Source organism: Coregonus lavaretus (genome assembly GCF_964263955.1).
Source record: "Coregonus lavaretus genome assembly, chromosome: 17".
Lineage (NCBI taxonomy): Eukaryota > Metazoa > Chordata > Actinopteri > Salmoniformes > Salmonidae > Coregonus > Coregonus lavaretus.
The window spans coordinates 27,679,332-27,703,689 of record NC_140004.1 but is presented as its reverse complement, the minus strand read 5'-3'; the positions used below and the strand labels follow the sequence as shown (position 1 = coordinate 27,703,689).

Here is a 24,358-nt window from a genome sequence, read left to right as displayed (position 1 = left end):
AATTGACTGAATGATTAAGCCTTAACGTAACATGGAGAACTAACTTGCAAAATAATTAAGTGGTGATAGTGATAGTTGACTTCTCTAGCTACGCAGTTGTCATAGCAACATGAGACACTTTAGCTAGCCAGCTACCACCAGACAAAGTTATCTCATCTAACTTAGTTGTAAAATACTATTTTAGTTTATAGAAGCTAGATAAACTTTCAACAACATATAGGTTATACTGAATACTACTGAAGAGTTAATCAGTTGGTTAGCTAACAGTTGTGATGATGACTTACTTAGTTAGCAGCTAACGTTAGCTGTAACGTTAACTTACTGCCCCAATCACCCAGCTATTTCGCTACGCCCGAAAATAACATCTGCTAAACATTTATGTGACAAATCAAATTTGATTTGATCTGGAAAGCTAGTTCACTAGCTAGCTAGCTTGCTGGTGCTCCTTTGTGGAAGTTCATAATGATCACAAGTAATTAGATCAAATGTTCCTCAAAACTCCTTGAAGTTCCATACGTTCCCCAGTGCTTGCATGGCCCTGTTGTTGAGTCTTCCTCCTCACAACAGGACCAGAGGCGTGATGCTCACTGCGGTGCTCGTGGTTGTCCTCTCCCAGTGATGCCAAGAACTCCTCTGCGTCTTGTGCTGTGGTGAATGACAGGTGCTCTCCCCTGTGTGTGGCCCGGAGCGTTGCTGGTTAGACAAGGAATGACTGGATGCCTCTTAGTCTGAGTTTGTTCCGGATCTCTTTAAAGACTTTGCGGCGTTGGGAGGTGTGCTTGCTGTAGTCAGGGAAAAACCGCAGTACCTTACCGGTGTGGTGAATGAGCTCTGCTGCTCTGGCTCCTTGTAGAATGGCTTGGCGGTCGTTGTACCGGAGGACCTTGAAGATCAGCATCCCTGGTCTGTCTGAAGCATTACTAGTCCCAGGTCCCGAGTAGATGTGATGGGCTCTTTCTATCTCAACCTTGTAATATATGGATGAGATCCATTTAGGGATAATTCTCTGTAGGAATTCGATTTGATCGTCAGTCTCGTCTCCTTCTTTTAAAGAAATGAATCTTACATTTGTGCGACGTGAACGGTCCTCCATTTCAGCCATCTTGAGCTGCATCTTCTCCAGTTGTGAAGAACAGTCGTTGATTTTCCATTTTCTTTCCCTATTTTCACCTTGCAGATTGTCCACTTTAGTAGACAGATTGTCAATCACTTTCATCTGTATCTCAACGTTGATTGTAAGAGCTTCAACAGCCGCTAAAGTCTCTTGATGTTTTCTGTTGAGTGGTTCCACCGCCTCAGCTAACACCCGTTGTAGCATATCCTTGAGAGAGTTCTGTTGCTTGGCTGACGCCTCAGAAATCACGCCAGCTATGAAGGCCTCAGTTTCAGTGCTGAGGGCTGTCTTCTGACGCTTAACTATAGGGGAAGAAGTCGGAGAAGCGCTGTTTTTCTTGCCTCCTTTGGTAGTCGGCGTTGTTATTCAGTCTTGGGTTTGTTTTTTAAGAGTTCATTATCGAAATAATGTAATAAAATATGAAAAAATAGGTATTGTGTTTGCAGAGCTCTAGTGACTAGCAACCATAACGCCCGTTGGTCACGTGAAGTCCCGACTTAATGGTTCTTCTGAATCACACAGACAGCAGAGAGGTTCTTAAGGATGTGCTTGATAGGAGTAGGGTGAAGAAGTTACCCCTAGAAACTGATCTAAAGTCAGATTAGTTTTTCCCTACAATGGATAAGGTAGTGTTTCGAGGAAGGGTAATCTGATTACAGATCTCTGTTTAATGACAACCTCTACCCAGTACTGGTTGGTACAGGAGGAGGTTAAAGAGAAACCAGCAGCCCTCCCTCGTCATCACCACGTCAGAAGTTGAGCCTAACTAATGAAATGGAACACTTGAATTGTTTTAGCTTTATGATTTAACAAGCTCAATGCAATGAGGCGTGACATTTTGCAGGCATTACATGTGTGTTCCAGATACTCTGTGTGGTGTGGGGGCACTGCAGTTTGTTGTCAAATTTTACAGGAAATAAAACGAGGGGCATTATTTATAGTTGAGGCCCTATAAAATCGTGATGCAGAGAAGGTGAACGGAATCACGGAATCCAGACATTAAAATGTAATTCAACAATATTAAAACGTATTGAACTTAGTAGGAAATCAGTTAATTTGCCCAAGATTATGATAAGACATGAACAAAATGCATAGCCTAAGTGAAGAGGCAATGGCGAGGGAATGCCCCTGTCTGTGTGTGCGAGTTTGTCTACCACTTTATGTAGCAGTTAGCGATGATGCTAATGACAACTGCCTTCTGGTAGATGGGAAGGGTTTCCCAAAAACCTTCTCAATTAAATGTTCACTACAAAGTAGTCTATGCCTACCTGGCAGAATGAGATCATGATTATTTGCATCAATCCAGTGGTGATTTGTTTAGCAAACTCAGCAATCACGTGTGCTACTGAAACACCGCTAACCAGTGTTGCCAACTCCTCAGTAAGGAAAGTAGCTATTGGCTGTCCTAAAAGTCGCAAGAAGTTGCTAAATGACGTCATCACCTAATTTGCATAATTGGCCATGTGCATGTAATTGTGATGGACGCTGTAAGAGAGAGGAATAACGTCGTGGGAGAGACAAAAAGTGAGTAAAAAACGACCTACATTTACATCCCGCCCTGAATGTAAGCCAGGGTGGGATCAGCCAGCGGTGGCTTCCCGCATGCGCGATTCATTAGTCTGGACGCGGAGGGGTGAACATCTCCTGCTCTGACTGCAGCTGGGAGGGACTGCTGCGCGAGGACTGGGCCGCCTGTGAGTGCTTTGGGACGGGGGGTAACAAAGCACCCGCTGCTCGTTGAGAAGAGTAAGAACGATACGTGCTTTCACGTCAGAGTCTCCAAAATTCTCCAATAACACCAGAAAAAGTCACTAGATTTGTCGCTAGTCGCTTTTTGAAAATTTACCAGAGTTACTGGAATCTATGGCAGGTAGCCTAGTGGTTAAGAGCGTTGGGCCAGTAACTGAAAGGTCAGAGCGTTGGGCCAGTAACTGAAAGGTCGCTGGTTCGGATCCCCAAGCTGGCAAGGTGGAAAAATCTGCCTTTCTGCCCTTAAGGAAGGCAGTTAACCCCCAACAACAACTGCTCCCCGGGCACTGATGACGTGGACGTCAATTGTAAGGCAGGCCCCCGTACCTCTCTGATTCATAGGGTTTGGGTTAAATGCGGAAGACATATTTCGGTTGAATGCATTGACTAGGTTTTCCCTTTCCTTAACTTTGGTAATTTATACTTGAATAACAAAAATGTTTTAGAAATGGATGTGTCCATGACTTTCTAGTGGACAGACCATATGGTCCAAGAGAAAATACCCAAATGAATGAAAAAAACATCTAATCAACAATGGCATTGTTTTCAATGATCTCTTCCAACTTTTTCACAACTGCCACCAGTTTGGAACCAAGGATTTACATATTGACATAGTAAAATAAATAAATACAAAAATAAAGGATATTTCATGCTGAAACCCTCATATTAAACACCAATTGTATTCACTAAGTTGATTGCTTATATTAGGATAATGTTTTACAGAGGGACAGAGATAATTACAGATACCTGTGATAATCAGAATTTTCATCTGATAAAATTCACAAAAGTTACACAAATTCTGGTAGTTTTCTGGTAAACTTAGAAAGTTTCAAGTAATATACCCTTTGCACCCCTAGTCAGAACCACATTCCTCATACAACCAACATGTTGATTGGAATAAGCTTAGCACAATACCTCTGTGAAAGGCAAAATAGTATTTTGGCCTTGTTGAGTTGATTCTGAAAGAGTGATCTATTGACATGCTATTGACCACTCATGTTTGTTTTAAAGGAGTAGACGCTGTGCTTTTCCCAAAGTAATTTCTGCTGTAGTGTTTCACGTCTCATGTATAGGCCTAGTCACTCATCATGTGTCTCCACTCACTCTCTCTCTCCTTGCAGCCCCATGAGTTTGACGAGTGTCGTTTTGACATCAGTGTGAACGACAGTGTGTGGTACCTACGGGCAGAGGATCCAGAGCACCGGCACCAATGGATCGACTCCATTGAACTACACAAGGTAAGACTGAAGGATCTCTCTCTCTCTCTAACTCTCACTCTCTCTCACTCACACAGTAGTGAGATATACCAGAGATATTCCCCTTGGCATGTGCTGGGGCAATTTACATTTCTTCTCTAATACTTTCAGATCTACACAGTAATTGCACCAGCCTAGTGGTTGATTTGGAATAGAACGAGAGGTAGCCTAGACTAGAGGTTGGAGAGGTAGCCGGAAGTTTGCTGGTTCAGGTCCCGGGCAAAGAAATACAAACAAGTGAGATATAGTGGTGTAAGAATATTTGAAGATAAATACACAATGCGGAGGACTAGTGGTCAATAGAGGACTAGTGGTCAATAGAGGACTATAGATCAATAGGGAATTAACAATCAATGGAAATAGTTGTTTTTCAGTTCAACATATGTTTAGAATCTGTGTATGGGGTTTCAGTCCAGGATTCATATCTACATGTGGCAAGTTCTCATTGGTGGAAATTGTCTATACATTGAGCCTGAAACAAGATACTTGGGGTTTGGCCATTGGCCCAATTTTATTGCATGGAATTCTAATTGGTCAGCCACATGCTAGGCTTGAGGCTATAAACTACATCCTGTCTCTTTGTTCAGTGGAGAAACACTGAGGACAGGGAAGAATGAACATCTGCCATCTATTTTCTATGATTTGTTCTCTTTGAATAAATATATTTTTCTCCCCCTGATTTGCTTTGGGGTCTGTGTTATTGAAGAATAACATCAACTGCTAACAGTGGCAACCGGACGCCTGCTGTTTTCAGATCCCATATTTACAGTAGGCTACCATTCCCAGGAGTTGACATGTAGCAACATGACTGTTCCTGAGTGGAACTGGTCGACTGGTTGGTGACAGTTGAAAGTGGGACAAACAGGAAAAACCTGCGGTGTGTGTTAGGGCCAGGATGATACCACAGATAGAACAATGAGACAGATATTTCATTGGATGTATAAATGTGAAGCATCCGCTTGGCGTTTCCACTCACTACCAATATGGTAGTGAGAGGAAGCCCAGTGGCCGGCAGTAGGAGAATATGGAGCGAGATGGATTTTGGCCGACATTCTGCAAATTTTCTCATCAATTAAACATTTGATCTCAATACAGTTTTCTGTTCCCAACACTAGCATCTGTTACGAACAGTGGACTAAGTTTTGTAGACTTTACCCTTTGCCAAAGTTAGAAAAAATTGTGTTGTTTTGGGAACACTAACCACTGAGTATACCAAACATTAGGAACACCTGAGTTGCACCCCCCCCCCCCCTTTTGCCCTCAGAACAGCTTCAATACTAATACACAATCCATGTCTTAAGGCTTAAAAATTATTTGACCTGTCTCCTCCCCTTCATCTACACTGGTTTGAAGTGGATTTAAGAAGTGACCTCAAAAAAGGATCATAGCTTTCACCTGGTCAGTCTGTCATGGAAATGTTCTTAATGTTTTGTATACTCTGTGTATTTATTATTATAATAATAATAATAATAATAATAATAATAATAATAATAATAATAATAATAATAATAATAATATGCCATTTAGCAGACGCTTATATCCAAAGCGACTTACAGTCATGTGTGCATACATACATATTTCTGGCAGTATGCAGCATTACTAGTTACTGTTGATGACAATCTGACTAATTTGCTGTAGGCCATTTCAATAAATAAGAAAGCAAGAGAGGAATGTAGGTTAGACAGAATTCCACCAGAGCAGCATAACATGTCCAGTCAGACTCTCTCTCTTTCTCCGTCTGTCTATCTCTGTGTATAGCCTTCACGTGGAGCGTGTTGTTTTTGTCTGCCAATCAGAGGTGACAGAGCGGCACTACAGTCAATAAGAAGCACTGTGTAGCAAGTGAAGTGAGAGCTAATGCAAGTTGAGATTACACTGGCTGAAGCACGAGAGGCACATCTCTGGTCCCTCTCCCTTGCATCCTGTGGGTGCGAGACACAGACACGCACAAGCCTGTTCCATACTGAAGCTGAAAGGAATATTAGAAAATATTTTGCTCCACATACAGTGGGGGAAAAAAAGTATTTAGTCAGCCACCAATTGTGCAAGTTCTCCCACTTAAAAAGATGAGAGAGGCCTGTAATTTTCATCATAGGTACACGTCAACTATGACAGACAAATTGAGATTTATTTCCAGAAAATCACATTGTAGGATTTTTAATGAATTTATTTGCAAATTATGGTGGAAAATAAGTATTTGGTCACCTACAAACAAGCAAGATTTCTGGCCCTCACAGACCTGTAACTTCTTCTTTAAGAGGCTCCTCTGTCCTCCACTCGTTACCTGTATTAATGGCACCTGTTTGAACTTGTTATCAGTATAAAAGACACCTGTCCACAACCTCAGTCAGTCACACTCCAAACTCCACTATGGCCAAGACCAAAGAGCTGTCAAAGGACACCAGAAACAAAATTGTAGACCTGCACCAGGCTGGGAAGACTGAATCTGCAATAGGTAAGCAGCTTGGTTTGAAGAAATCAACTGTGGGAGCAATTATTAGGAAATGGAAGACATACAAGACCACTGATAATCTCCCTCGATCTGGGGCTCCACGCAAGATCTCACCCCGTGAGATCAAAATGATCACAAGAACGGTGAGCAAAAATCCCAGAACCACACGGGGGGACCTAGTGAATGACCTGCAGAGAGCTGGGACCAAAGTAACAAAGCCTACCATCAGTAACACTCTACGCCGCCAGGGACTCAAATCCTGCAGTGCCAGACGTGTCCCCTTGCTTAAGCCAGTACATGTCCAGGCCCGTCTGAAGTTTGCTAGAGTGCATTTGGATGATCCAGAAGAGGATTGGGAGTATGTCATATGGTCAGATGAAACCAAAATATAACTTTTTGTGAAAAACTCAACTCGTCGTGTTTGGAGGACAAAGAATGCCGAGTTGCATCCAAAGAACATCTCATGAACACCATACCTACTGTGAAGCATGGGGGTGGAAACATCATGCTTTGGGGCTGTTTTTCTGCAAAGGGACCAGGACGACTGATCCGTGTAAAGGAAAGAATGAATGGGGCCATGTATCGTGAGATTTTGAGTGAAAACCTCCCATCAGCAAGGGCATTGAAGATGAAACGTGGCTGGGTCTTTCAGCATGACAATGATCCCAAACACACCACCCGGGCAACGAAGGAGTGGCTTCATAAGAAGCATTTCAAGGTCCTGGAGTGGCCTAGCCAGTCTCCAGATCTCAACCCCATAGAAAATCTTTGGAGGGAGTTGAAAGTCTGTGTTGCCCAGCGACAGCCCCAAAACATCACTGCTCTAGAGGAGATCTGCATGGAGGAATGGGCCAAAATACCAGCAACAGTGTGTGAAAACCTTGTGAAGACTTACAGAAAAAGTTTGACCTGTGTCATTGCCAACAAAGGGTATATAACAAAGTATTGAGAAACTTTTGTTATTGACCAAATACTTATTTTCCACCATAATTTGCAAATAAATTCATTTAAAAATCCTACAATGTGATTTTCTGGAGAAAAAAAATCTCATTTTGTCTGTCATAGTTGACGTGTACCTATGATGAAAATTACAGGCCTCTCTCATCTTTTTAAGTGGGAGAACTTGCACAATTGGTGGCTGACTAAATACTTTCCCCCCCCCACTGTAGCTTCTCTTCCCAGGCTTTCAACAACATCTTCGGTCATGATTATAGTCCAACTGTGGTTATAGCTGAGTTTTTATTGTATTTTTTTGTTAAAACAATAATTGGTTTGCCAATAGGGGGCGATTACATCGTATATCACAATGTTTTATGAGTACATAATCACGATAGGAAAAAATTTGACATCGCCATACCCTAGCAATACAATGCACCGGACTAAGCCTCCTATAGGCCTCCAAACCTATTGGGTCACAGCCTGGCATCGTCAGTGTTCCTGGTCCCCCTTCAATAGATCCTCATGTCCCCAATGGACTAAAAACAATCCTTCTGCTTTCCTGTAGTAGGCCTATTTCTCTCTGTAAACATAATGTTTCTTTGGGTTTGATTCTCTATTTCTCTGGCTGGGGGAATTATGTGTTTCTCACTCTTACTCTGGAGACTGGTCGAACACAGTGTTTCTCAACTACAGTTGTCGAGTACACCCAACTACAGTTGTCGAGTACACCCAACAGCACACCATTTTTGTTGTAGCCCAGGAACAAACACATCTGATTCAACTTGTCAAGGGCTTGATGATTAGTTAAAAAGTAGAATCGGGTGTGCTTTTCCGGGGCCACAACAAAAAATATGTACTGTTGGGTGTGGGCGAAGACCAGAGTTGAGAAACACTGGTCTAATGTGTTATCCCCCCACCCCTCCAGGCGGAGTCAGGATATGGTTCAGAGTCCAGTCTGAGGCGTCATGGCTCCATGCTGTCTCTCACCTCTGCTGCCAGTGGCTTCTCTGCCACCTCGACCTCCTCCAAGGTAAACCACCACAACACTCACAACAACTCACCAATCTGTTGTCTGGGGGCAATTCCATGGAAAGGCAACCTGAGCATGCCCAAATAAAGTTAGTCATTTCCAAATGAAACCACATTTATAATTATCCTTAAGGTCTTCATGTTGGAGTACAGGCTTTATTTGAAAAGTTTAAGTAGGAAATTGCATGAATTTTGACCATTTCTAAGAGTAGCAGGCCAAGTCTCAAAGGCTTTTCGGTCAATCATATTTCATGGCTTTTTGAAAGAGCTCACAGAGCTTGTTTCTCCACTCACAGCTGTCCCCCAGTGTTAGTTATGAAGATGTGATGTTAATGAGGACACTTCAATTTGGTCTGTATTGCTTAAGTTTTATTTATGTTTTCTACAGTCTTGTAAAGATAGCCTGTCCCAGTCACATCCATAATGTTTTTTAGGAAAAGTTTTTGTAAAACATGCACCTTACATCGGTCACAGCCTGTAAAGCTAACTTTTATCAAGGTTTTATATGGTCTATAATTGGTTGCTTTCTTTTCATTGCCCATATCCTTTTTCAGCGTTATGATATCTGTAACATCCATTTTAGTAATTTAGCAGACGCTCTTATCCAGAGCGACTTACAGGAGCAATTAGGGTTAAGTCCCTTGCTCAAGGGCACATCAACAGATGTTTCACCTAGTCGGCTCGGGGATTCGAACCAGCGACCTTTCGGTTACTGGCTCAGCGCTCTTAACCGCTAGGCTACCTGCCGCCTCACATCCAAATCAAATCTAATTTTATTTGTCACATACACGTGTTTAGCAGAAGTTTTTTGCGGGTGTAGCGAAATGTGATGGATATTGATGTATCATATCTTAGCTATCTTGTGTGGTTGTTCTGAGATGTATTCTTCAGACTTTTAAATTATATGTTCTTCTAGCTAATATTATCTTGGAAAATATGTGCTGAAATGCATTTCTCATACATGGCAGTAATGTTTTAAAGGATGGAAAGATGAGAAGTGTGCTTATCAACAATCTGTGAATAGTCCTGGAGTGTATTTTTCAAATGAAAGCCCCCCCCCCAAAAAAATATACCAACTTATTCCAGTGTCCAGAAAAGTGGATTGGGAGTATAGGCACATGTATATTGTTTCATTTGCATATTTTGTTACAATATTTCAGAAATGTGTCAATCTTATTTGTCTCCACATTCAACTGGTAAAGGTACATTTTATTTATATATACATACATACAGTACCAGTCAAAAGTTTGGACACCTACTCATTCAAGGGTTTTTCTTTATTTTTACTATATTCTACAATGTAGAATAATAGTAAAGACCTCAAAACTATGAAATAACACATGGAATCATGTAGTAACCAAAAAAGTGTTAAATAAATCAAAATATAGTTTAGATTCTTCAAAGTAGCCACACTTTGCCTTGATGACAGCTTTGCACACTCTTGGCATTCTCTCAACCAGCTTCATGAGGTAGTCACCTGGAATGCTTTTCCAACAGTCTTGAAGTCCCCACATATGCTGAGCACTTGTTGGCTGCTTTTCCTTCACTCTGCAGTCCAACTCATCCCAAAGCATCTCAATTGGGTTGAGGTCGGGGGATCTGATGCAGCACTCCATCACTCTCCTTGTTGGTCATATAGCCCTTACACAGCCTGGAGGTGTGTGTTGGGTCATTGTCCTGTTGAAAAACAAATTATAGTCCCACTAAGTGCAAACCAGAGGGGATGGTGTATCGCTGCAGAATGCTGTGGTAGTCATGCTGGTTAAGTGTGCACTGAATTCTAAATAAATCACAGACAGTGTCACCAGCAAAGCACCATTACACCTCCTCCATGCTTCACGGTGGGAACCACACATGCGGAGATCATCCGTTCACCTATTCTGCGTCTCACAAAGACACGGCGGTTGGAACCAAAAATCTCAAATTGGGACTCATCAGACCAAAATACAGATATCCACCGGTCTAATGTCCATTGCTCGTGTTTCTTGGCCCAAGCAAGTCTCTTCTTCTTATTGGTGTCCTTTAGTAGTGGTTTCTTTGCAGCAAAATCGACCATGAAGGCTTGATTCACGCAGTCTCCTCTGAATAGTTGATGTTGAGATGTGTCTGTTACTTGAACTCTGTGAAGCATTTATTTGGGCTGCAATCTGAGGTGCAGTTAACTCTAATGAACTTATCCACTGCAGCAGAGGTAACTCTGGGTCTTCCTTTCCTGTGGTGGTCCTGTGCCAGTTTCATCATAGCGCTTGATGGTTTTTGCGTCTGCACTTGAAGAAACGTTCAAAGTTCTTGAAATGTTCCGTATTGACTGTCCTTCATGTCTTAAAGTATTGATGGACTGTCGTTTCTCTTTGCTTATTTGAGCTGTTCTTGCCATAATATGGACTTGGTCTTTTACCAAATATGTGTATTTTCTGTATACCACCCCTACCTTGTCACAACACAACTGATTGGCTCAAATGCATTAAGAAGGAAAGAAATTCCACAAATTATATTTTAACAAGGCACACCTGTTAATTGAAATGCATTCCAGGTGACTACCTCATGAAGCTGGTTGAGAGAATGCCAAGAGTGTGCAAAGCTGTCATCAAGGCAAAGGGTGGCTATTTTGAAGAATCTCAAATATAAAATATATTTTAATTTAACACTTTTTTGGTTACTACATGATTCCATATCTGTTATTACATAGTTTTGATGTCTTAACTATTATTCTACAATGTAGAAAATAGTAAAAAATAAAGAAAAACCCTTGAATGAGTAGGTGTTTGATACTGTATATGTATCTACACTACCAGCCAAAAGTTTGGACACCTACTCATTCAAGGGTTTTTCTTTACTTTGATTTTTACTATATTTTTATTACAGAAATAAATAGAATGTTAGAGTGTAGTAACTGGCCTTGTATACTATTCAGGCTACCTGTAATTATGCAATCCTAAAGTACCTTGCTTTCTGCTGCCCTTTTTTTTTTTTTTTTACATTCCAAATGACAACATGTTATGATAGATTTTGATCACGAAGTCTTTAAGATTTGAATGTTTATTTCAAATTCTGTAACATACATAGCCGTCGTTTGTCCTCTCTAAAGTAATCATGGAAATGATCAAAAATGACGTTTTTATTCAGCCAAGCCTTTCCTTCGAAATGGCTATCCATGTTTTGACCTAAGACTCACAAACTCACTGTAACATCCATAACGCTTCTTATTTGCTTTATTTCTCCAACATGCCAGAAGTCCGCTTTCTTGGGTATACACTCCCCCCAAGCAGAGTTTGTCCATTCTATGAGACATTTTAAATTGTGCTTTTGCATATGCTGGAATCGCTCCTGGACATTACAGCCCCTGGAAAGATGTAGCTAGGTATTTTGCATAATTAATTAATTACCAAGGGCCTAATCTTAACTTGGTGGAGACGTCCCGTTGATTCCCAATGCATGATTGTTTAATTATGTTATTTAATAATATAATATAATATAATATGCCATTTAGCAGACGCTTTTATCCAAAGCGACTTACAGTCATGCGTGCATACATTTTTGTGTATGGGTGGTCCCGGGGATCGAACCCACTACCTTGGCGTTACAAGCGCCGTGCTCTACCAGCTGAGCTACAGAGGACTATTTAACAGTGAACCCGTGTGTTTGTGTGTGTTGTTGGACCTGAAGGGCCACAGCCTGCCGGAGAAGCTGGCGGAGATGGAGACGTTCAGAGACATCCTCTGCAGACAGGTGGACACGCTGCAGAAGTACTTTGATGGCTGCGCAGACGGCATCTCCAAGGATGAGTTCCAGAGAGACAGAGGTAGACCTACTGTAGCTGTTTAACATGGAGGGAGAGGGACTGTGGACCCCAGGAAGAGTAGCTGCTGCTTCTGCAAAAGCTAATGGGGATCAAAATAAACAAATAAGCTAACATGGAGGGAGAGGGACAGTCAGACAGAGGTACTGAAGCATACCTGGGAGGCTTTCTGTGGGTTTTAAAGTTCCATATTGAACTGGCCATGTAAATTGTAATAACCACACCTGCCACAGAACATGGAATGGCAACCCATGTAGATCAATGATGGAGTCTTGTCTCCTTTCCAGTGGTGGAGGAGGATGAAGACGACTTTCCCACGAGCACACGGCCCGATGGCGACTGCCTTTACAACAACAACGGCAGCAAAGAGAAGCGTGAGGATCAGTGTGTAAATTCACACTTATACTACTACTAAATTACTACTCGTAGCAGTATGAGTGCTTGTGTCCTTGAGCAAGGCACTTGACCCCTGAAATAGCTCCAGGGGCGCTGCACTGTAGATAACACTGCGATCCTCACAAATGTGTGTTTGTGTTGAATATGTGTGTGTTGTGGAAGCAGATCAGAAAACAAATATCAGTTTCATCACCCCTAAAGCACAGTTATGTGCAGAATGGTGACATTGGAACCTTTTCATCTAACAGTGTGTGTCTCTCTCTCCCAGTGTTTCCCCCTGCCAATCCTAAGGGCATGAACGGGATTGACTTTAAGGGCGAGGCCATCACGTTTAAGGCCACTACAGCTGGAATCCTGTCCACCCTCTCCCACTGCATCGAACTCATGGTGAAGAGAGAGGACAGCTGGCAGAAGAGAATTGACAAGGTACGTCACAGCCCACTTCTGCCACAGCCAATCACAAGTCTTCTTTAGCAGAGGTCACTGGGGCCTTGGAAGCTCCCAACGGGGTCATTCAACCCCTCACCTGTCTCATGGAAACAATTCCCCAGTCAGGTTGTTGTTGCAGAAGAGTATGCATTCTCATTTTTAATCACCATGGCTGGTAAAATAGAAGTGGACTGGTGTGTTTATGGTTTAAGCCAGTGAGAGGAGACAGTACACAAGTCCCGGTTCAGCAGAGGCATTGTCTAACCTGAGGTGGCAGATCCAGTCTATTGTGTGTGGTCTCTCAAATGGTTATATCAAGAGCCTTTTCTTTGTGTAATTGGAGGTGATTGGTGGATCTGATCACCTCAATGCCCCACCCTGCCTTGATTGGCTTAGTTTCGTTATGCCTGACAGTTGTGTGTTTGGAAAGAATCTCCCTCAATCAGTAAGTCCCACTGTTGTGCAATAGGCATGTAAAACATTTAGAAACATTCAACTCTTCAAGGAAGATAATGGTGAATTTGCATTCTATTAGAACTATTAGAACATGGCCAGATTGACATTTTGTATGAAAGCACTTTGTAATGAAGGCACTTGTTAAACACTTTTCAAGACACTCCTGCTTTTTGAAGGTAGAGGATTCTTTTCATTTTCATCACGTGAAATAAATCACACTTCAACTGCATTTCCGTAAAGTCACATTTTAATGGTTTAATTGTTTGAATGGTTTAGTGGTTATTTGAGCGGATTGAATTGAGAATTTCCATTGTAGATACTGCAGTCTGTAGGCATTCACCCCCATACCTTGCTTTAGACACATGACAAAGCTCTGCATCCTTACCCTGCTCAGCTGTTGAAAACCAGTTCTTCCATTTTTTCCCAAGGCAAATTGCCCAACCCAAAAAAGGGAGGTAGGAATAGCCTCCAGTTGGTTTCGACAACCTGATTGACACTAGCGTGGCTGGGTGTGTGTGTCTTGAGGGTAGCCTATGTTGATCAGGGAGAGAGCGTCACAGGACAGGACACGCACTCCAAGCCACAAACTGGAGTAAGTAGTAGGATGACTGCTCTGACATTGTGGTACCGTCTGTCTTTCTGGAAGCCCTCGCTACATGGGAGGGCCGACATACTGAAATACGACAGCCAGAGATGGATCCCACTACAGCCACTTCTTTACAGTACGTATTATAGTATAGGCATTGGTTGAAGCAAATCAACTTGGAGGTACACAACACACTCCCAGCCTCTTGTTATGAGCCGTCCGGCAGTTACCGAGAACCACATACCGGATTTTTTTAACAGGCTCGTTAGCAATTGAGCTTTAAGAGTATTTTCTGCGCCTACCTAGCTTAAATTCTAGCAGTCGGATTAAAACAAGACTATAGCGTCCATAATGTGACCATTTGATTTAAAACATTGCGGATTGACTACGTTTGAAGGTGCAACAGTTTTAATTTAATTTATTTATAGCTCTCACGTGCTCATTTCTGTCCCTTAAGAACCAACGATGTGCTACCTTTTTGTAGCATTTTTGACAATACTAACAATGCTAAAACCGGGACCAACAACTCTGTTGCTGCGCAACAGCAGCAGCTAGCTAGTAACATGCTAGCAGCTGTAGCTAGCTCGCTAACACCAGGCAGATGAGAAGCAAGCTACAAGCCAAGGAACTGAAGTTAGTTAGATTGGTATATTTAACTATGGAGGGTTTTTCATATGGCTGAAGAGCACAAACATTCTTGGCTGCTATTAAAGCCAATTAGCTACAAGCCAACGAGACTGTACCAATGTTGACAATATATCCTAACTAGCTAGCTACATTCTTCCATAAAGCTTAGCTAGCTAAGTGCATAGTCAACACCGAACTTTGGGAAACTGCCGTTCTGCTAACTTATAATACATGCAATGGTCATTGCTCATCTAGTTACTCTGGCATGATACAGTCAAACTGGCTAAATAGTTACTTGTGCAGCCAGATGTCAGTTTCAGCACAAACACTGCTAGCTAGCCTACATTTCCTCAACCAAGATCAGCCTCTCACAACACAAACTGTAGCTGATAAAACAAATTGTTTTGCTAAGAAACATTTGGCTATGTTGAATCTAAATCCGGCCAATGCAAATGCAAGTAGTGTACACATGTTAGCTAGCTAATTAGCTAGATCAACACACAAGACAGACACGTTACTGTTCGAGTATCCAGATCAAATTCCAGCCCTTAACATATGATGCTTTAATTCAGTACACCCTCCTCTGTCAATGCAATGTTCTTCATGCCATTTTAATCCAAATTTGCGCTGACTGATCAACAGTGTCAAGTTAGTTTAGTGTGTTCCCAGAAATCTGAACCCAGTAAGCAAAATTATGTTTAAAATATGTTTTTTCCGGGCCTTTGAAGTTGGGTTAAAATCTAAGCCAAACATAGACGTCCATGTTTGGTTTAGAATTTACGCAGCGGGTTAGGATAATTAACGTAGCCGGTTAGGAGAATTAGGTTAAAAGGGTTAGGGTTAGCGAAAATGCTCTCCTGACCTGCTACGAAAAGTCTTAGGGAAATCAAGGTTGGTCCGGACCGCACCAAAAAAAAGACATCCAAAATATGTTGGTGTAGGTCCCTTTAGTGGGTAGTAGCCATCAACAAGTACAAAACTGGAGGGGGTCTGGGGGGGACTCCCCTGGATTTATTATTTTATTTATTTCCCAATGCTCACTCAGCCAACTTGTTCAGTACTTTGAGAGTCACTTACAGGAACTGGTATGTGCTTAATGTAAAGCAGCTGTTGATATTCACTCCCCTCTTTTAAAGCAAGTATCCATATGTTTTGCTTAAATGCAAATAACCATTTCTATGAAGTGGGGCCCAGTTTTCCAAAAGCGATGGAACATGTCTCTGCGATGGCTGCTTCGTACACACCACAGTGGATTGGAATACGCTCTAAATGGAAACCAGAACTAACTGCTCAACTTCAGTTTTCTCCTTCCCTCCTTTTTTCTAGTCATTATTTAGACTTGTATTTGGATCATTGCAATTTCCACTACGTTGTAGTTGTTTGATAATAGGGTTTATTCACTAGTTTGACAGATCTGTTAGTTGGCATTTCAGTTAGTTTCGAGGTGGAGATGATCCTAATCCAAAGGTGTACAGTCTTTCTATCCTTAGTCAGTACAATTGTAATGGACCTGTGATAGAGATGTAGGCAGCAACACCATTCAGTAGTGTCTAGTAAAAGTTTGTTTTTAATCCTGTGTGACATTTAATCTGCTTCATGTTGTTATTGGAATTCTGTGTATTTTAGAAGTAGGTGTGCCTACTGTTGCATTTAGTGTTTGTTGTGGATTTCATTGTGCGAAGCGGCACTTCGTCTTCTTTGTACTTTTGTGACAGCCCTCAGGCCAGTCAGCCAGGTTTAGTGCACCTAAGTGGGGCACCATGAGCAATGACGCACCTCCCTCCTGCTACTGCAAGACAAGTTCTAGTCTTAGAGGTTGCCAGACAAAGGCCAGCCTCATTTGTCTTGGGGGCATGAGAATAGAGTTTAAACCATTTTGAGCAGAGTGGCCTAGCGTCCTGTTCGCCCCGTCCCTCGGACGCTTATTCACGTTTTCTAAACATTTTGTGCATTTACTACGCAAAAACCTGTCACTGAAATTCACACTTCTACTCAATACAACGCATTGAATTAACTTCACACTGTTCACTGTACAATAGAATACTGCATAGAATGGCTGATTTGCTCATATTTGCAAAGGCCTACCTGTGATTTGGCTGGAGGAATGGGAGGGAGGAATTTACTGTACATGCATAATGATCTGCAAGTCATTGTGGCAGTAAGGGGAAAACACTGCATGAAACCTTCTTTACTCTTCAGTTAACACACACGTTAGTGTTGAATTCACGTTAGTTGACAACTTAACCAAATGTATATCAAAACTAGATGTTGAACTGACGTCTGTGCCCAATGGGCATTTCTTTCTATCTGTGCCAATCAAAATTGCTTAGACCTACTGTCAAGTTAACTGGTTGTAAGCTAGCTAGGTAACGCGACTGAACAAGGTTGTTCGTGATCAAACCAATAATTAGCGACCCAGGATTAGTTTAAAACGGCCTGCGACATGTTTTGTGAAATTATATAAAATGCGCTCGAGACAATACATTTTCTTTGCTGCAAGCATGCCTGTCACGAAGCTGTGCTCCATTTTCCCTCTGGCTCTCAGAGGTTGCATGACAGCGACCTTGCAAAGTCTACTCAGACTGGCCTGTGCTCTTGGTTATAACAGGCAATGAAATTATACAATGTATCAACTTTGCTCGCTCTGCTCCAATGTAACAAATGTATAAAAAATATATATTCTGTATATAGATTATTTTGGGGGGTACTTTTGACCCCTTTTTCTCCACAATTTCGTGATATCCAATTGGTAGTTAATCTTGTCCCATCGCCACAACTCCCGTACGGACTCGGAAGAGGTGAAGGTCGAGAGCCATGCGTCCTCCGAATCACAACCCTGCCATGCCGCACTGCTTCTTGACACACTGTTCGCTTAACCCGGAAGCCAGCCGCACCAATGTGTCGGAGGAAACACCGTACAACTGGCGACCGTGTCAGGGTGCATGTGCCCGGACCGCCGCAGGAGTCTCTAGAGCGCGATGGGACAAGGACATCCCGGCCGGCCAAACCCTCCCCTAACCCGGACGATGCTGGGCCAATTGTGTGCCGCCTCATGGGTCTCCCGGTCGCGGCCGGCTGCTACACAGCCCGGGATCGAACCCGGATCTGTAGTGACGCCTGAAGCACTGCGATGCAGTTCCTTAGAACAAATGTATAAATCTTAACAACAGAAGACCCATCAGGGTCAGCAACCCCGGTCACCATCAAGGCTACATTATATTTAAAAACGGATGGAGGAATAGATGCACAGGAAGATCGGCCAGAGAGAAGCAGGTGAGTGAGGACTGATAGGGGATGCGGCTGGCTGATTACAGCTGCCACACGTGAAATGTACATGAAAGTGAAGTGGATATTATTGGACCGGTGCATATGAGACTAGTAGCTGTTGCTTAAATTCAACAGATGTATTTTTATTTTTAAGACTCAACACAACAGGCGCCAGAACTTTCTTTAGATCGGCATGGCCTAAGAATTTGGTAGTATAATATTCTAAAAAGTATCATGACGTTTTTGTACTGTCTTACCGTGTTACCAGTATACCGTTGCAACACTAATTGAGAGTTAGATTTGAGTTGGCGATTTATCTTACCAGAAGCTTATAGCCTCTTCGTGAACAATATTCCTTCCAGTTGACCAATTGTGACTGTGTGTGTGTATTCAGGAGCTGGAGAAGAGGAGAAGGGTGGAGGATGCCTATAAGTCGGCCTTGAGTGAACTGAAGAAGAAATCTCACTATGGAGGCCCCGACTACGAGGTAGGAATTCCAAACCTTTGAAACTGCCAAAACTCTCCTGACACTTCCACCTGTAGTGATGATGAATACTGGAACCAATCCACATGAGTTATCACAGGTATCTGACTTAGTAATGACTAAGGAAGTGAGAAGAGACAAGAATGCTAAATATTTATTTCCACTTGATTATGAGTATAGATACTATACTATAAAATTGACATATTACAGCTCATGGCTATGCCATTGTATTAGTCATAGTGGGTATATACCAGTCAGATTGCGGGGCATTGATTCCTGTTGCATGACATTGATTTGGGTACAAGATTCTACATCCTGGAAGCAGTACATCTGTCGTAATTTGTTGTGCCTTCTCATGATATTGTTTCAACAGGAGGGTCCTAACAGTCTCATCAATGAGGATGAGTTCTTTGATGCGGTGGAAGCTGCCCTGGACAGACAAGACAAGATAGAGGAGCAGGTACGTTACTATTTTATTCTGTTCGCTAGTTCCCACCTGCCGGCATTCTGTATAGATCTGAAACGTCTATATGGCCGATTTTCCACCTTGCCTACCAGAGAGAAAACATGTCCTTTCCTTTCAGATCTAGAATCTAGATATTGGACCTACAGGTGTGATTGAATTGGACCTACAGGTGTGATCGATTTGGGATTAGACAACTGAGTGTATTATGAGAGCATATTCTGAGAGTAATGTGAGTTGTCTGTGGTGTTAATGTGTGGTTGTGTGTTCATTCTCAGTGTCAGTCAGACAAGGTGAGGATACCCAGACTTACCCCAGTCCCTCCTGGAGACACATACTCCACCATCGGAACCCACCGCTTCGCCAAACAGGTACACACACACAAACATAGGGCTGTGACGATTATGGAATTTGTGATGAAAAATTGTCATGTACAGTGCATTCGGAAAGTATTCAGACCCCTTGACTTTTTCAACATTTTGTTACGTTACAACCTTATTCTAAAATGGGTTAAATTGTTTTCCCCCCTCATCAATTTACATACAATACCCCATAATGACAAAGCAAAAACAGGCTTTTAGAAATGTTTGCAAATGTATAAAAAAAAAAAAAAAAAAAATATTACCAGACCCTTTACTCAGTACTTTGTTGAAGCACCTTTGGCAGTGATTACAGCCTTCTGGGGAAACACTGTACAACTGGCGACCGTGTCAGCGTGCATGTGTCCAGCCCGCCGCAGGAGTCGCTAGAGCGCGATGGGACAAGGACATCCCGGCCGGCCAAACCCTCCCCTAACCCAGATGACGCTGGGCCAATTGTGCGCCGCCTCATGGGTCTCCCGGTCGCGGCCGGCTGCTACACAGCCTGGGATCGACCCCGGATCTGTAGTGATGCCTGAAGCAAAATATTACAGACCCTTTACTCAGTACTTTGTTGAAGCACCTTTGGCAGTGATTACAGCCTTCTTGGGTATGACGCTACAAGCTTGGCACACCTGTATTTGGGGAGTTTCTCCCTTCTCTGCAGTTCCGCTCAAGCTTTGTCAGGTTGGATGGGCAGGAGTCACTTTTTCACACAGGGCCATGTAGGTTTGGATTTTGTTTTCCCTTAATAATAACAACCTTAATTTCAAAACTGCATTTTGTGTTTACTTGTGTTATCTTTGACTAATATTTACATTTGTTTGATGATCTGAAACATTTAAGTGTGACAAACATGCAAACAAATAACAAATCAGGAAGGGGCCAAACACTTTTTCACACCACTGTATGTAAATAAGGTATTTCTGTTTTTTATATTTGCAAAAATGTCAAAACAACTGTTTTCGCTTTGTCATTATGGGGTATTGTGTGTAGATTGCTGAGGATTTTGATTTATCCATTTTAGAATAAGGCTGTAACGTAACAAAATGTGGAAAAAGTCAAGGGGTCAGAATATTTTCGAATGCACTGTACCCACGGTTATTTTAATAATAGTCATTTTTGTAGATGTTTTTTTATCTTCGAAAATTACCTACGACATACCTAATGAATACAACACAGTTTTTTGGTGACACCCCTGTCTTAATAACGAATGGTTTTGACCACTTGAAACTTTTGGAAATGAAGCTTCTCCTCCTCATACAATGATTATCAACTTTACTCACTTCATGTAAAAATTACAGACTGCTATTGGGTACACTTATATCTACTTAAATACAAAGTTGAATCCCCCCTTCTCCTGAAATGAATGTATACTGAACAAAAATATAAACACAACATGTAAAGTGTTGGTCCCATGTTTCGTGACCTAAAATAAAAGATCCCAGAAATGTTCCATATGCACAAAAAGCTTATTTCTGTCAAATGTAGTGCACAAATTTGTTTATATCCCTGTTAGTGAGAATTTCTCCTTTGCCAATATAATCCATCCACCAGACAGGTGTGGCATATCAAGAAGCTGATTAAACAGCATGATCATTACACAGGTGCTGGGGACAATAAAAGGCCATTTTAAAATGTGCAGTTTTGTCACGCAACACAATGCCACAGATTTCTCAAGTTTTGAGGGAGCGTGCAATTGGCATGCTGACTGCAGGAATGCTCGTCGTCCTCACCAGGGTCTTGACCTGACTGCAGTTCGGTGTCGTAACCGACTTCAGTGGACAAATGCTCACCTTCGATGGCCCCTGCACGCTGGAGAAGTGTGCTCTTCACGGATTAATCCTAGTTTCAACTGTACCGGGCAGATGGCAGACAGTGTGTATGGCGTCGTGTGAACAGTGTTCATGGTGGCATACTCACCAGACATGTCACCCATTGAGCATGTTTGGGATGATCTGGATCGACGTGTACGACAGCTAAATAATGATTTAGTCTCTTTGATTTGCGTAATCCCTTTCATGTAGTGAAGGGTGGCATCCCTCTCTGCTCGTCTTTCATGTGTGGTGGCATGCCTGGTCTCATTCCCTGGATGTTTCTCTACTTTTCCCCTCTTTCACTCCTCACCTGTTTATTTCTCTTTCTCTCCCCCTACCTCCCCTTTCCCCATTCCTATCTCACTCTTTCCCCCCCACACACTTTCTCCCCCTCTCCGCTTCCTCTGCTGCATAGCCCCATAGCTATTCTTCCCTGTCCTCCGTTGCACTAGTCAGTGCCTCAGATGATGTTCACAGATTCAGCGTGCAGGTACCGTATGTGTTGAACAGAGCGCCACCTGCCTCCTGCGAATGCACATTACACTGCACTCTACTGGCTGAGACTGACTGCATGTGAATGACTAGGAATTGTAATACATACATTGAACTTGACTGTGTTTTACCGTCTTCCACACTGTCTTATATAACCTGTCCTTTAACCCATTGTGTCTTTCCATCTCTTTCTGATGCACTTCATGTGTGTTGCCTTCCCTCCCTCTGTCCAGAGCTGCCCTGAACGGATCCATTTTCATCAACATTCCTTTAGCAAAATCATTAGGAGTCGAAGTTATCAATGCACACAGTTAGGCAAGCTGAGCTACAAAGCAGCTTAGATACAATGATTCAATAAAACTATGCAACAACAACATTATTTAACTATAGACCTTTTTTTGAACGTAAACAATAAACTAATTTAGAACGCATGACCCCACTATACATCCTGCTAGCTAGCTGCCCCGGAGACCTCAACATGTCAAGTGCATGTTACAAGAAGAAAAGTAAACAAAGTCTACGTATAAAGAGGGAAAACAGGGTTACATGTAGCTTAGTCAGTGTATGGAGAAGTCAGAGGCGGAGCTAGCCAGCCAGACACTTCAGAGGACGTTGCTACTTGGCCTGGATAGTGGCGAGAAGCAACGGGCCATACAGGGGAGGGGTGCAGCTGACACTGTAGCCTATATGGTAGCCTCCTTGAATGACCGGCAGAAACGGTGGGAGAACTTTTTTCAAAGGGTTGTAAAAAAACAAAACACATTTGGCTTATAATTTCCGAAATCTGATAGGCTATTTTAGTCAAATAGGCCTTGCAGCTTCTCTTCAGTCATAACTTGTTGCCCTAGAAGACAAATACATAATTATACATTACAAGAAAAAATGTATTAAATGATAGCATGAATGCATCAATCATCTAGCTGACATCTGTAAAGCCTTCTCTTTCAATGTTGCGCTTCTCGACGGGATCGGAGAAAATGCAATAGCTCTAAACAGGGTAGCCTAAATATACTTCCCTTGCAAACATTTTGAGATTTAAAAGCAGTGAAACTATAATTCAAGTTTCTGATAATTCACTTAATTGATGCATATTCTACGTGGTTGAAATACTGAGCTGTTATGTAAAGGGTCAATCCCTGAATAAGACACCCATATTTGCATTTGTTCGAGATACTGAAAGAAATAAAGCTTACTATATTGCTCCACTCCTTTTCCCGAGACAAAAACATTTGGTGCGTCAGGAGTTAATTTCACATTAGGCTACATGTGAGATGTTATAGGCCAGTCAGTGTCCAGATTTCAGTTAGTATTCCATTTAACCTATCTCAAGTTCAAAATGATCATTTCAGCTCTCTCATTTTGGTTCTCTCATTTGTTGGCAAAGTAAACATGTTATAATGCGATTTCTTAGTGTCTCACAATCTTTCACAATAAACAAGTCATTCACAATAATACTCAAAGTAGGCATAGTAATAGACAGTCTTGCACAGTGTCAAATATTTAAGTAGGCATAGTAATAAAGTCAAAGTTTATTTGTTGTGAACATACAGGATAGTTTACATAGCACAATTAAATAGTAGCCATACATACATACTGTACATTAATGGCAGTGTAGTACAATACAAGGAATAATTGAGACTCCTGTAAGTCGCTCTGGATAAGAGTGTCTGCTAAATGACTAAAATGTAAATGTAACAACAGCGGTATCAATCAAATGTATTTATGAAGCCCTTTTTACATCAGCAGATGTCACAAAGTGCTATACAGAAACTCAGCCTAAAACCCCAAACAGCAAGCAATGCAGATGTAGAAGCACGGGGGCTAGGAAAAACTCCCTAGAAAGGCAGGAACCTAGGAAGAAACCTAGAGAGGAACCAGGCTCTGAGGGATGGCCAGTCCTCTTCTGGCTGTGCCGGGTGGAGATTATAAGAGTACATGGCCATTTAAGGCCAGATTGTTCTTCAAGATGATCAAACCTTCATAGATGACCAGCAGGGTCAAATTATAATCACAGTGGTTGTAGAGGGTGCAACAGGTCAGTACCTCCGGAGTAAATGTCAATTGGCTTTTCATAGCCGAGTATTCAGAGGTCGAGACAGCAGGTGCGGTAGAGAGAGCGAGCGAGAGTCGAAAACAGCAGGTCCAGGACAAAGTAGCACGTCTGTTGAACAGGTCAGGGTTCCCTAGCCGCATGCAGAACAGTTGAAACTGGAGCAGCAGCACGACCAGGTGGACTGGGATCAGCCAGGAGTCATCAGGCCAGGTAGTCCTGATCCTAGGGCTCAGGTCCTCCGGGAAGGAGAGGGGGAGAGAATTAGAGGGCGCATACTTAAATTCACACAGGACACTAGATAAGACAGGAGAAATACAAGATATAACAGACTGACCCTAGCCCCCCGGCACATAGACTATTGCAGCATAGATACTGAGATGGGTGGGTCGGGGGACACTGTGGCCCCGTCCGACGATACCCCCGCACAGGGCCAACCAGGCAGGATATAACCCCACCCACTTTGCCAAAGCACAGCCCCCACACCACTAGAGGGATATCAACAGACCACCAATTTTTGGACTAGAACCTGGAGGAAATATATACTTTATTGTCCATTGCTTAGAACAGAAATGTGCCTTCTGCTTTTCCCAA

The 24,358-nt window shown here is 42.4% G+C and overlaps 1 protein-coding gene across 2 annotated transcripts in view; it reads left to right on the top strand.

The window, feature by feature from the left end:
• LOC311145202 (ceramide transfer protein-like) overlaps nucleotides 1–24,358 on the top strand; it is a 54,000-nt gene that overhangs the window by 16,626 nt on the left and 13,016 nt on the right. The window contains exons 3-11 of one of the 2 annotated variants that reach the window (XM_084181418.1): nucleotides 3,985–4,101; nucleotides 8,436–8,540; nucleotides 12,206–12,341; nucleotides 12,626–12,712; nucleotides 13,003–13,160; nucleotides 18,494–18,586; nucleotides 18,957–19,043; nucleotides 19,325–19,417; nucleotides 21,638–21,712. In XM_084181418.1, the coding sequence (XP_084037544.1) occupies nucleotides 3,985–4,101; nucleotides 8,436–8,540; nucleotides 12,206–12,341; nucleotides 12,626–12,712; nucleotides 13,003–13,160; nucleotides 18,494–18,586; nucleotides 18,957–19,043; nucleotides 19,325–19,417; nucleotides 21,638–21,712 (951 nt within the window). The remainder of the gene's footprint in view (nucleotides 1–3,984; nucleotides 4,102–8,435; nucleotides 8,541–12,205; nucleotides 12,342–12,625; nucleotides 12,713–13,002; nucleotides 13,161–18,493; nucleotides 18,587–18,956; nucleotides 19,044–19,324; nucleotides 19,418–21,637; nucleotides 21,713–24,358) is intronic. The other variant, XM_084181417.1, reaches the window with a different exon arrangement.